The sequence below is a fragment of the Diabrotica undecimpunctata genome, chromosome 7 (genome assembly GCF_040954645.1).
Source record: "Diabrotica undecimpunctata isolate CICGRU chromosome 7, icDiaUnde3, whole genome shotgun sequence".
NCBI classification, from domain to species: Eukaryota; Metazoa; Arthropoda; class Insecta; order Coleoptera; family Chrysomelidae; genus Diabrotica; species Diabrotica undecimpunctata.
Window position 1 is genome coordinate 99163619 of NC_092809.1, and position 13410 is coordinate 99177028.

At 33.2% G+C, this 13410-nt stretch overlaps 1 protein-coding gene across 1 annotated transcript in view; it reads right to left on the bottom strand.

The window, feature by feature from the left end:
• Window positions 1-13410, bottom strand: part of Spt6 (transcription elongation factor Spt6) — an 82626-nt gene that overhangs the window by 50973 nt on the left and 18243 nt on the right. The window contains exons 8-12 of the mRNA XM_072537856.1: window positions 10938-11166; window positions 4513-4799; window positions 2682-2824; window positions 1624-1753; window positions 1390-1569 (exon numbers count right to left, since the gene is read on the bottom strand). Coding sequence (XP_072393957.1) covers window positions 1390-1569; window positions 1624-1753; window positions 2682-2824; window positions 4513-4799; window positions 10938-11166 — 969 coding nt within the window. The remainder of the gene's footprint in view (window positions 1-1389; window positions 1570-1623; window positions 1754-2681; window positions 2825-4512; window positions 4800-10937; window positions 11167-13410) is intronic.

Below are 13410 nucleotides of genomic sequence, written 5' to 3' on the forward strand. Positions count from 1 at the left end.
TGGTAGAAGATTGGCCTTCCTTCAGCCCGGAATTTTCGTATGGATCTTAGATAATTTCTTCTCCAACATATTATCTCCTCCCGGTCAATCAAAAGTGATTTTCGGTCTGATTTCTCCCACCGGAAATTTAATTCTTTTAAAACTTGCCACAATTTAGTTCGTCCGATATGAGGCAAATCCGGGTCATCTCTAACTTCTTGTAAAATTTTGTTTAGGTTTGGTATTTCTTTTTTGAAAAAAAATCCATGAATTTTCCTTCGAATACCATTTTTGGCAAATTCATCAATTTCAATAGGCTTTTTCCCTCTCTTTAAGTGTTCGTTTGTGTTTGGGTTAGCTATACCGTGTTTTTTTCTTTCTGATAGGAACCTATATATAGTTGACTCCCCTACGCCAGTCATGTTGGCACAACTTTCGACTATGTTGCGAACAGTGTTTGTGGGATTCTGAGAAACCAGAGCATCGTGAACATTCAGGACGATAGTCTTCTCTCTTGGTGAATAGACAGACTTACTAACTGTACGCAACAGTACCGGTGTAAAACTTGATGATGTTGATGATGAAGCCATCACAAACAATCCAACAAAACGAGCACGAGCGAAAGGTACGTATATGTTCGTAGGTATATGGAATAAAAATCACTCACGCACTGCATATAATTCGCAAAAGAAATATTCGAGAGGCTAATTACTGCCGTAGACGCGGAAACACCGACGAGTCGTAAATTACATGCGATCAAAAACAAAAAAATTGTTTTCGTTCGTAATAACTTCACCCTTTCAAGTTAAGTTTCGAATATAAACTGAACAGACGAGGCACGTGGCCAAAGCCGGCATCTTTATACCCATTATATTATTAAAAATCTGGGGAATTCCATCCTAATTATCCTGCAACGAATAGTACCTTCGGATATGAATTCCAGGTTTTCTAGTAAAGTGATTAAACGCGAAGATTAGTATTGAAATATCCAAAGAGATAAGGTATTCTTGTTTACAAAATTGTTAATGGTTAAATTCTTATTTTTATTAATATAATATAATAACCAACATTAGCCGTGAAAGTTTTGTTTTTTGCTAAATATATTAGTATTAAAACATTATTAATATTATATATAACAGTATTAAAACATTATATTATTATTTAATGAATAAACACCTCAGGAACGCCTATGATGATACAAATGTTACGACCGTTTTATGACTTTGAGGCACATTTCGTGCTCTCAACAATTTGTGAACGGAGAATAGACAGTTGGGAACAGATTATATCAAAAATTGCTTAAGTTTACTTTTCTTGTAACCAAAGGTGAAAAAAAAAGAGAATTGACAAGAAGATCAATTCCGATCCAAAAAAAATTAATTATATTAAATATATATAAAATTATTGTACCTATAGCAATTATGAGCTTCATCTATAACTTTCATACCCTTTTTGGTTGGATAAACGCTTAATCTAGCTCGTTCAAAGAAAATTTCTCTGACACATTTCCTTACTAACGGTTCCCTTGCTATTTGTAATGCTACCATGTGTTTAGCAGCTTGTAATACTTCTTCCACTGTAGAAAATTTCCTATAAAATAAACACGATGAATAAATAATAGTTATATTGAAAAAGTCTACTTACGGCGACACGAATTCCTTGGCCACTTCTACAGGTTCTATATGTTCCTGATCTACTTCGTGCCTTTGATAATTATCTCTCAGGTTTTCGGCAAATTGTTCAGGTGTTAAACCAAATTTCTTCGCTAGCGGGCCTAAAAAGAAGCTTCTTATTAAAAAAAAATACAGCCAATACAGCAGATTTCGTAGCAGAAAACCTAAAACAGTCAACCGTATCTTGCAAGACTGTGAGGTATTAGATCACAAGCTGCAAACACTTTTTAGAAACTTTTTGGGTTCCAGAATGCTGGAATGGATAATGTGCATAATTGGCAATTGTAGAATAAGCCGAGATAACGCTGGCAATCAATGATATAATTACAAACCACCCGCAAGAGTTCCCTCAAAACGTCATAGTTCCGCAAGATGGAGCTACGAGCTCTACAAAAAATTATCTCAGAATTCTGTAGTATTGATCAAAGGATGTTGCAAAAAGTTAGAGAAGAAACAATAGATTGTATTAGTGCCAAGAAGTAAATGGAAAATATTTTGAGCACCTTTTACATTACAATAAGTTTTAGCTTCTAATTACTCTGCAATTTGTTTCTTCAGTATTACCTGTCACTTGCAGTTCGTTACATATCTTGAATCAATATAATAATTTAGACTGTAATAAATATTTTTTACTTCTAATATTTAAAACACAATCTATTCTACCATTTAAAAAAGATTAACTCAAATAAAAATTCATTATTGTTACAAGGTACGTATTAAAATTCTTTCTCGCATAATTTAAATTCTGTAAATTTTCGAACCAAAGTATTATACATTTTTGAAATCAGTATTTCAAAAGCTTTTAAATGAGGTGTCAAAAAAATCAAAGTTATGACTGTCATCTGAAGAGGAATCGCGTAAAGTTCGAAACATTGATGCTATAATATACTACGATTATTTTTAAAAATCGACCTGTCCGAGCGTTTTGCTTACGTGCTAAAAATAATATAAAATTATAAAAAAAGTTATGAATCAACGATGGTTTAACTAATGTTTAAAATATAGAAGAACAAAACATTACGAACTTACCCAAACCTCCTTTACTACACAGTGCATAGCTGCCTGACCTATTGGCGTATTTTAGGGTTTCAGTTTCAGGTTCGTCATCATCGATTTCTTCGGGCTCTTCAGGAATTTCAGCTCCTTCTTCACTTTCAGCGATGAGCTTAAGTCTAAAATTCAGGTACTTTAATATTTCTGAGAAAAAAATTAAAATTAAACATATATAATCTACAAAAAAACCACACTATCAGATGTCCAAACTGAACAAACGATATTAAATTATCTTCATCGAGTATTACGATCAGTTGTGTAGAATGGCCAGACACATCCATCGATTTAAATACACTTGACTTTTTCCTATGGAGATGGTAGAAATGTATATGGCGTGCAATCAACTACTTTAGATAATTTGTGGAAAGAAGTTATCATCTGTTCTAAGGGGACAACCTCCAAAAAGATAAAAAAAGGAAGAAACACAATTAGTTTCCCAAACTTCTTACATTCTTTAACCTTACTGCAGTAAGGTTGAAGGTACATTGTAGGTACTATTTGTAATGTACCCTCAAGTTCTGCAAACTAGGAATCACGTTAATGGCAATTATTCCTTGCTTCGATTAAAGTTTCAAAAGTCTTTAGTAAGAGTCAATGTTGAGACATACTCCGAGATGATACGATTCCTAAATTTAACAAAAAGTCGTCATCAACTTCGAGTTGATGTGTTCGAAAGATCGAAAAGTGTTGTCAATAAGTTAAACTTTTTAAGACCTACTAATATTTTTGAAAGTATTAACATGACATCATTTTCGAATTTATGAAAATCTATTAACAGTGAGCATACTGATTCCACATTTCGTGATTTCATGAAATGGGTATGTGAATGGACAACCTATGAAACGACTTGATAGCTTTATAGGCATAAAAACTAGATGCCACGAATAATAACTGCATTGCTCACTTTTTTCTGAAAGGGCACGTTAAAAAAAGAAGTGATGTGAGGAATAGGTTGACGAGGTTTGTCTTTTAGTTCTGCATATAGCCGCTTAGAGGGCGCCACCAATAAAACATTCCGACACAAATGAAACCTCAATCTTTTTTTTTATATAAAGCGGGAGTTTCAACATTAAGTTGCGTACATCATAGCTGGTCTTATGGCTGTTTTGTAGAATTTTCCCTTCAGTTTCATCGGATTTTTTCTGTCCCACAGCACACCACTTGCTTCCTTCCACATCATCCATCCAACCCTGATTATTCCAACAGCAATGTCTCGCTGAAATGGTTTCTGTCTTTAGGAATGAAGCATCATACCAGTCAACTATTTCCCGCTGGTATTGCGAATTTCAACGTGGTCGCTCCAGTATCAGCGACGAATCCAGGCCAAGTCGATCCAAAACAGCTGTCATACATCAAAATATTGATGCGGTTCGTCAGCTAATTAAGGATGACCGTCACGTAACATACCGGGAGATAGAGACATTTTTGGACATTTCAAGACCTCGATCCAAAAGATCCTACATGAAAAACTGGGTGTTACGAAGTTGGATTCCTCATTTGTTCACATCCAAGCCAACGCCAATCCGCTGTGTGGGTGTTTCACGATGAGGAAAAACCAACAAAAGTGATCCGTTCTCGCAGTATCTCAAAGAAAATGGTCGCAAATTGCGAAGTCTTAGGAAATGCTATGGTTCGACACTTGGAACTCATAAAAAATAAGAAATTACTTAGACCACATCCAACTGAATGGGAAAATCAAGAAACGTACTAAAATTACTGTAGAATTATATAAAAATAATAGAAGTTATTATACTTTTTACGATTTTAGTATGAAATATTTTTTGAATAAATGTACCTAAATTCTTACCTAGCCTCCTTTCTTTCCTGTCTTCTCCTTTCTTTTTCTTTGATTCTCCACGCGGCATGCATGGCTGGCAAATCTGCAGCGTAATACAAAATGAAATGATTGTGAACGTCATTCAACTCTTCGGCGGTCTGAACATTTTTCAATCGCTCAATGTCCGACTCAGTCATGATACGAAGGTTGTCTGGAATTGGTGCATCTGGATCTTTCATTACGGTGTCAGTTTGATACGACCTCATTTTTTCAAAAAGCTTTAAGAGGTTTTCTTTGCGTGTTTTCAGTTGGCACCACTGCAATACAAATATTAGGATCTCTTAAACAACCAAAGTAGCACAAAGATTTTATTTCATGTACAGCTGCGGTCATTGAATAGTTTAAACGCACATTTTAGGTTAAAGCGACGTTAATTACCAGTGGCGGGTCCAAAAAAGGTTGATTAAAATTAAAAAACCAAAATAAAATAAATCTGTTTTACACAATGGAAATTATAGAAAGAAGTATTTGCTGTTCTTCGAGTTTGGCAATTACTCTTGTTTTTTGCGTGCCATTCAAATGCATTCTAGGCATTTTGGACGAGTTTAACAGCTTTTATAAAAGCTGTATATATTTATAAAAGTTTGTAATTATTAAGATACTAAATGTAAATAAATCGTTTTAACTATGACAAATGTATGTTATAGTGTCTTCACTTACACTTTCTTATTATGACAGATAAAGCAATAAAAAAATAAAACAAACTGAAATACTGCTAAATATTTTTTTAAAGAATTTCATTATATATATAGCCTTTTGTTATTTAATTTATAAATAAAAATTATTACACGCCATACTTTTCTCCGCATAACTTTTAATGCTGAATCTAAATCCAGAATTAGTTTTTCTGTATCTGTTGTAGTTTTGCCTATATTAATTCCTTTACGGAGAACCTCACAAAACTAAAGAATCAACATTAAAAAAATTAATTTCGATTCAAATAACGTGCTTAACCTTTTCACTGCGGGAACCGGATATACACGTAAAATAATTTCGTGTCCGTACAACGGGAACCGGCTAAATACGCGTACCCTTTTTCGGCATTCGCTGCGGAAATCGTATGAATCAGATACTGCTTACGTATTGTATGTTGCCTATAGAAAAGAGTTAAGCATGTTATATCAAAATTTACAATACATTTAAAAATTGTATGCTTTACTGCGGGAGCCGTACAAATCCGCACCTTCTTACACAGGCACGCACTACAGGGATTTACTTGTAAAATCTTTACGTTTTTAGCAGCGTACTTTAATTTATTTTCTTTAAGAATTTAATTGTGTGATTTACAGCTGCTGATAAACCTATTTGAAAAATAGGAAAAAAACTGTCGAATTATGAGTTTTAGTAAATAAAATAGAATTGTTATCAAATTTCACAGAATGGTTAACAGGTAAGAAATATTCTAATTGAAATAATTTTATTACCTATTGCATTAATTAGCTAATAGTAAAGACGGTTCGAGACAGCTGGTCATATTGTAGGGTATTATTAAAAGATTTTTATTTACTACCTGAAATTTACGATATAAGTATTTTAATATTATTCAAGTTGAACCGAAATGAAAGACTTATTGTTGTGAGAACATATTTTTTGGATTAGTTCTATAATGTAAAGAATTTATAATTTACTTGACCATTTGAAAAACCTTTTAGGATAATAATATTTTATGAATATTCAAAGAAGACGTAAACTACAGACTTGATAATGTTAAGATTATTTCTTTTAAGCCATAAATGAATTCTGCATCTCTTCTCGTCTATTTCTATTATGATCATAGTGTTGTACACCATTCTGTACTAATAGTAGTGTATTTTTTTACAAAAATAAGTTGAAATCCACAATGAATCTACGTTCCTGTATTTGGCTGTATACCATATATTAAAAAATTAATTAAAATCCTTTGTAAAAGGTATATATTTATAAATATATACCTTTTACAAAGGATTTTAATTAATTTTTTAAAAATAAGTTGGTGATTCTTAAATTTAGATTTCTTATACATTATTGACTAATAAAAACAATTGCTGAGTGAAACGGCTCGTATACGCAAATATCTTAGCGAAAGTGAACTATATGAAATTTTAATGGAAAGTGACAGTGAGAATGTATTCTTGAAGAATCTGATGCAGAAAGTGAATAATCTGGAGAAGAAAATGATAATGAAGAGACTCTACCATCATCAACACAGGTTAGTGAAAATAGTGCTTTAACTTTGGAATCTACTTCTCTTTAACAAGCTAAACGTCGTAAATGTGAAAAGATTCCGTTATATAAATGGGAAAAGGGAGATCTACAACCAACCAACAGTTCATAATTTTAACGACAATACATCATAGTGTTTGAATTAAAATTTTAAAATTAGTGTTTTAAGTAGTTTCAAAACATTTTTTTCTTTGACTTTTATGAAAGCAAAGGTTGTTGAAATTAATAATTTTACAAATTCATTGTGGAACATAGTGATATTGAACAAAATTCTCGTCTCGCAACAAATTGGAAAGACACTGATGTGGATGAAGAGTATTGTTTTCTAGCTTTGTCGTTCCTTACATTGACGTTGTTACGTTTTTTCAGATAACAATACCGTTGACAAAGAAGACTCCCCTTTTAAGCTGCGAATCGTTATAGACCATTTAAAGACCGTTTTTCGTAGATTTCTGTATCCATTCCGAAACATTTGTATCAACGAAAGTTTGATGCTTATAAGGGAAGGCTAGCATTTAAACAGTATATACCCTCTAAAAGGCACAGATTTGGAATTAAATTCCACGTTTTATGTGACTGTGAGACAGGCTACAATTTGGACTTTATCATTTATACTGGGTCTAATACTGACATTAAAATCCTTGATACAGACCTAAAAAAAGGCATAGCCTGTAATGTGCCTCTATGCATTACGCCATGTTTTGAAAAATACAATTGTATAACAAATTTTAAATTTTCCTTTTAATGTAGTCAAAACTTTTATTTATATTTTGCATTTGAATGTTTTGTGTACCATTTGTTTGTAGTTTTTTACCTTGTTGCTACAATTACTAATAATAAATAAAATAATGATAATTTTTCAGTATATTTATTTTTTTTTATTTTTCAAAAATCTAAAAGCAACAAATTTATAGTTACTTGTACTTGTACTTCTACTAAATTGTAAATACAGTCCTGAATAGACTGTATTGATACACTGCGCGAACCGTATTTATACGCCATAGTACTTCATCGACTGACTGCGGCAACCGTGTTGATCAGCACGGGCATGAAACAGTCGTACCAGAAACCATACTACTTTTATAACTAGCCGCAGTGAAAAGGTTAAGTATCCCAGAGGGTATCTGTTTAATCTTTTCAGACCCCTTGTCCATTACAATTGACATAAACTTATGCACCTTTTTATATAAGTTGCGTAATGGTCACTGCCTAGATATTATTTCTGTATGTTGTTTGATTTTCACGCAATTATTTACTAAACATAGAGATCGTTTTAGTGATATATAAATAACAATTTATTAACCAATTATTTTAATAAAAATAAAATTGTAATGGATCGTCCATTGGAATGATGCAAAACTGGATAATTATTATGATATGCATAGATTCCGTAAATTAAATTTACATGTCCACTAAAATGGACATCTGGCCTCAATTATAAAATTTTATCAGGTTATAATCCAGTTGACCAAGAGATACTTTTATCTTTTCTGGACGATTATGATATTGAAAGTGCATGTGATAAAATACCGAACAGTTTAAAGAATATATCCGTTCTAGGAGAAAGTGAAGATGAGTGAAGGTGAACAGGATGAAATACACAAAAGTAGAGAGTAGGATATGGAACGAAGACGAAAAATACATATTTATAATTTTGTGAAACTTATTGTATATAATTTCTTTCGATACCAAGATTGGTGTCACAAAATATTTCAGAAACTAAAACAAAAAAATAAACCTATAAAGTGGCGTAAACTAAGATCCGTTGCCCAGAATAGGAGAAATCATACACCCGTCAATTATAGCAACACTAGATATTTAGATTATTTCTTTGATGGTATTGCGGAAAAAACCAGATATGCTATGCAAAATGGAATCACTATGGTTTTTAGGTTTGTCTAGGCCGAGAATGTAGTGAAAGAGGCAATATAAAATTAACATAGTTTTGGAAACCATGTCAAGGAGGTTTTTCCAACTGCGCGGCAATTTGCATGCCGTAAACAATTTAGACCAGAAATCTGTGATTTCTGGTCTAAATTGTTTACAGCATTCAGACGGCATTTTACGGCAAAAAGTAGCGCCATTTCTTGAAACTGGTAGAAAAAGATGTCTTCAATTTACTAAAGAAAATGTATTATGGGTTTAGGCACAACTGTGGTTCTAGTGTTGATAAAAAATGTATTTTGATAATTTTTTTGCATCGTATGAACTCTTTTAAGCACTGTACACAAAATAATTTTTTGCAGATGGAACTACTCGAGTGGATATGTACAAAATCCTCCTTTCGGACAGTTGTATTATGTCCCTGGTAAGATAATAAACCAGTTGTATTGGGATCTAATTTAATAGGCAAGAGCAAAAAAGATGAAGTCGAAAGTTGCGATAAAGTTGCTGATGCTTATGTGAAGACCATCAGGTGAAAAGTCTTCAATAATAACACCTAGAAAAACTCCATTCAAATATAGACCATCGAAGGAAATTCAAACCGATTTATTTGATCACTATCTTAAATACGATGATCACAAAGAATCTACATGCTGTGAAAACACTGGCTGTAAAAGAAAAACTCACAAAACATGTGTTTTGCATACACTAAATGTATTCATTTATGTTGTGTCAGAGGGCCCAACTGTTTAACCCAATTCCATCACATATAATTGTAAGTTAATAGTTTTTTTTTTGAGTTTTTGATTTATTTAGAGCCAATGTCCGCTAGAATATAACAGACCACTGGTACTTATCTTCGTAGACTTTCACAAAGCCTTCGACACTGTGGAATTCGACAGTATTATAACTGCTCTGAACAATAGTAGAATAGATTACCGGCTCACAAAGCTAGTACAAACATTATACCAAAACGCCACAATGCGTGTAAAACTACATGATACCACCAGAGAAATTCATATCAAGCGAGGTGTGAGACAGGGCGACACTCTCTCACCTAAATTATTTATAACGGTCCTCGAATACGCCTTTAAAATGCTAAAGTGGGAAAATAGAGGAATAAAAATAGATGGAGAAATGCTCAATCATCTGCGTTTTGCCGACGACATAGTACTTATTACCGAAGATCTGAGTGAAGCATAATAAATGGTACAAGAATTAGAAAACGTATCTTCAACAATAGGTCTAAAAATGAACATCAGTAAGACCAAATTTATGACAAATTTAGTTCCCAGCGAACACCTAATCATCCAAAATCAAGTGGTAGAATTGACAGAAAAGTACATATATCTTGGTCATGAAATCAGAATAGGCAAGGACAACCAGACCTGCGAATTTCAACGACGAATAACACTTGCTTGAGCGGCGTATGGATCACTAAGAGACATCTTTAAGAGCAACATCCCGATAGCTATGAAACGGAAGACATTTGACCAATGCGTTCTTCCTATTATGACATACGGAGGAGAAACTCTTAAGCTCACAAAAACAACAGCACTAAAAATGCGAGTGGCACAAAGGCGCATGGAAAGATCAATTCTCGGCGTGACAAAAAAGACAAAATAAGGAATCAAGACAAAATAAGGAAAAGAACAGGTATCAGTGATGTCGTCGAATGTATAGCTAAGCTGAAATGGAATTGGGCAGGTCACATAGCGAGACTGAAAGACACAAGATGGACCAGAAAACTAATTAACTGGCGCCCACGAGAAGACAAACGCAGCAGAGGACGACCACCAACACGCTGGATGGACGACATTAGACGAATATCCAAGAAATGGCAACAAGAAGCACAAAACCGTGAGGAGTGGCGAAAAATGGGAGAGACCTATGTCCAGCAGTGGACAGAAGAGGTTGCATGATGATAATGATGATTGTCCATTGGAATGGACACTTACGTAAAGAGAAAAAACAAAATTTAGCAAATGAATGTTATTTCTGAGTTCACTAGACCCAAATTAGCTACAATTAAGCAAGGAATATGTTTTTTTTTGGTTGATGAAAATAAATTGGATCTGAAAGGGTTAATTAATGAAAAAAGTACTTATCTTGAGGAAATTGTCAACATGGGAATCATGTATGTCCATAATTATACACACATAGATAAGATTAATCCAAAATAAAAGTAAAATATATTTTGAAAACGGATTCCGATCTAGAAGTGGAAAAAGCAAAAGAAGAATTTACAGGTATTTCACAAATTTTGTGATTTATTCCCAAATAGGTACAAAAATGTTATTATTACTCACCTTTGCATCGTATTTATATACTTTCCACAAATCGTTAATATTAAGTTCTGGTTGAACATACTCCTTTCTATAAAAAGCAATAAATGGTACTTCTAATTGTTGATTTCTGATAAAATCTAACGCTTTTCTGATCTTTCCGATGGTATGAGGAGTCTTCTTCAATTTCTCTCTTGCCTCTGATGATAAATGAGAATCCACATTAGAAACAGTTCTGTTGCAAAATGCTTGCCTAAAAACAAAACATATTTTGCATAGTAATATTTTTTGAAGGTTTGCAATTGTAGTAGATATATTTATACCTAGGGGAAATAAGATTTCTCTCGGGACCGTGACAAATCTGCAATTCTTTTTAGTTATTAATGTCTTATATAAAGAAAACCTATACGTTTTCTGCAGAGATTTCGGCGTTTTAAAAATGCCGTTTTTTTGATTTCTTGCTTACCATTAAAAGCTTAACCTTTGAGTGCCCAAGCAACTAAAAATAACCGAAATGCTTAAACGCGGTACCTTAGGAACCCCAACTAATGTTTATGTAAGATATTAACTCTTTAACAAATTGTTAACCAAACTTACTTTTTATTATTATTTCACATAAATTTACTTTATCTAGATATTACTAAATCTCTCAAAACTTAGTAAAAAATATACATATTACAAGTTAAAATTATCATAAAAATTTTTTCCGTTATACAAATTGTAGTAATAAAGTAAAGTGGAGCTAATATTTTTTTTATTCACGTTATTGGTTATTGTAACAGTTTTCACAAGTTATGATTTTTTGTTGCTTTCGGTGTTCACCACACACAAATCTTTTACACTGGTCACAAATTGTTTTTACTTTTTTGTCTATATTCTCGGACATTGGTATATTGGTACTGGAAGATTCCTGTATATGGCATGCTTGTTCATATTGTTTCTAGCAAATTCATCTCCCAGTTGTAACAAAAATATTCGTCGACGAGAACTAATTTGTTTTTTACAGCTAGGATTTTTTTCATCCCAAAATGAATTCAAAGTACAAATATCTATCATTTTGTGAAAATTTTTTAAACTACACGAATATTCTCGTATGAGTTTGTCAGCTTTGTCAGAAAAAACAACTTAAAATAATCAAAACGATCGAAAATATCTACCAAAACAACACAATAAAAGTAAAAGTAGAAGCAAAACTAACCGACCCTATTGAAGCTGGCAATGGGATAAGTCAGGGAGATTCCCTGAGTCCTCTATTGTTCAACCTGATTATGGATGAAATAATAAAAAAAATAAGAACTAAAAAAGGATGCCAAATAAGAGAAAAACAACTTAAAATAATCTGCAATGCAGACGACGCAATACTAATCCCTCAAAGTGAAGATGATTTACAACATATATGCTGAACCAATTTAATATAACCGTCAGAAAATTTCACATGTTAATTTCCCCAAAAAAGACAAAATGCGTGGTTAGAACAGCAAATTTACTAAGATGTAAATTGGAGCTGGAAAGGTCAGATAATAGAACAAGTGATGGAGTTTAAATATCTAGGCATCACATTATCTAGCTACGGAAAGCTCGAAACTGAAGTGGAAGATCAAGTGAATAAAGCAAACAGAGCCGCAGGCTGCCGGAATGAAACAATATGAAGAAATAAGAATATCGGGAAAGAAACGAAAGGCAGAATTTACAAAACAGTCATCAGACCAATAATGACATACGCGGCAGAAACAAGACCTGACACAGAGAAGACAAAAAGGATGTTAGAAACAGAAGAGATGAAAATACTTAGAAAAATTGATGGTAAGACACTATGGGACAGAGCTAGAAATACAGATATACGACGTAGATGCAAGGTAGAGAACATCAAGAACTGGGTAAGAAATAGAAGAGTAGATTAGAATGATCATATAAGCCGAATGACAACAAATATAGTAGTGAAGAGTAGGCAAGAGACGGTTCCCCAATAGGAAGACGATCAGTAGGAAGACCACGAAAACGATGGAACGACAACTTACTGGAGGCACATTGTAACACAGACAGAGTCATGTCTATATAAAACGAAGAGGAAGAAGAAGAAGAAGAAGAAGAAGAAGAAGAAGAAGAAAATGGTTCACATTTTATCAAGTCAACACAATGACGATAGTGTGGAAAAAATGGAGAGAACAAGCCCAATGATGTTAGATTATAACAGGACCAAAGGTGGGGTCGACAATGCTGACAAACTCTTCTTCTTCTTCTTCTTCTTCTTCTCACAGGTGCTGACAAACATAATCCCAAATTTCTATAAATATAGCAAGTTTATACGTATCTTTCCTTTTTTTCTTGGGTACTCTTGTCATCAAATCTCAAAAATACCGAAATTTGTTCAAAATCTGTCCGCAGTGAAAAATGATCGACGTATAGATAGGTCAGTAGACCACATCTCTCTTGTAGATTCTTTTTTACATCTGAGTGCACCTGCTTTGATAAGGACACCGATAAAACTGTGCAATTC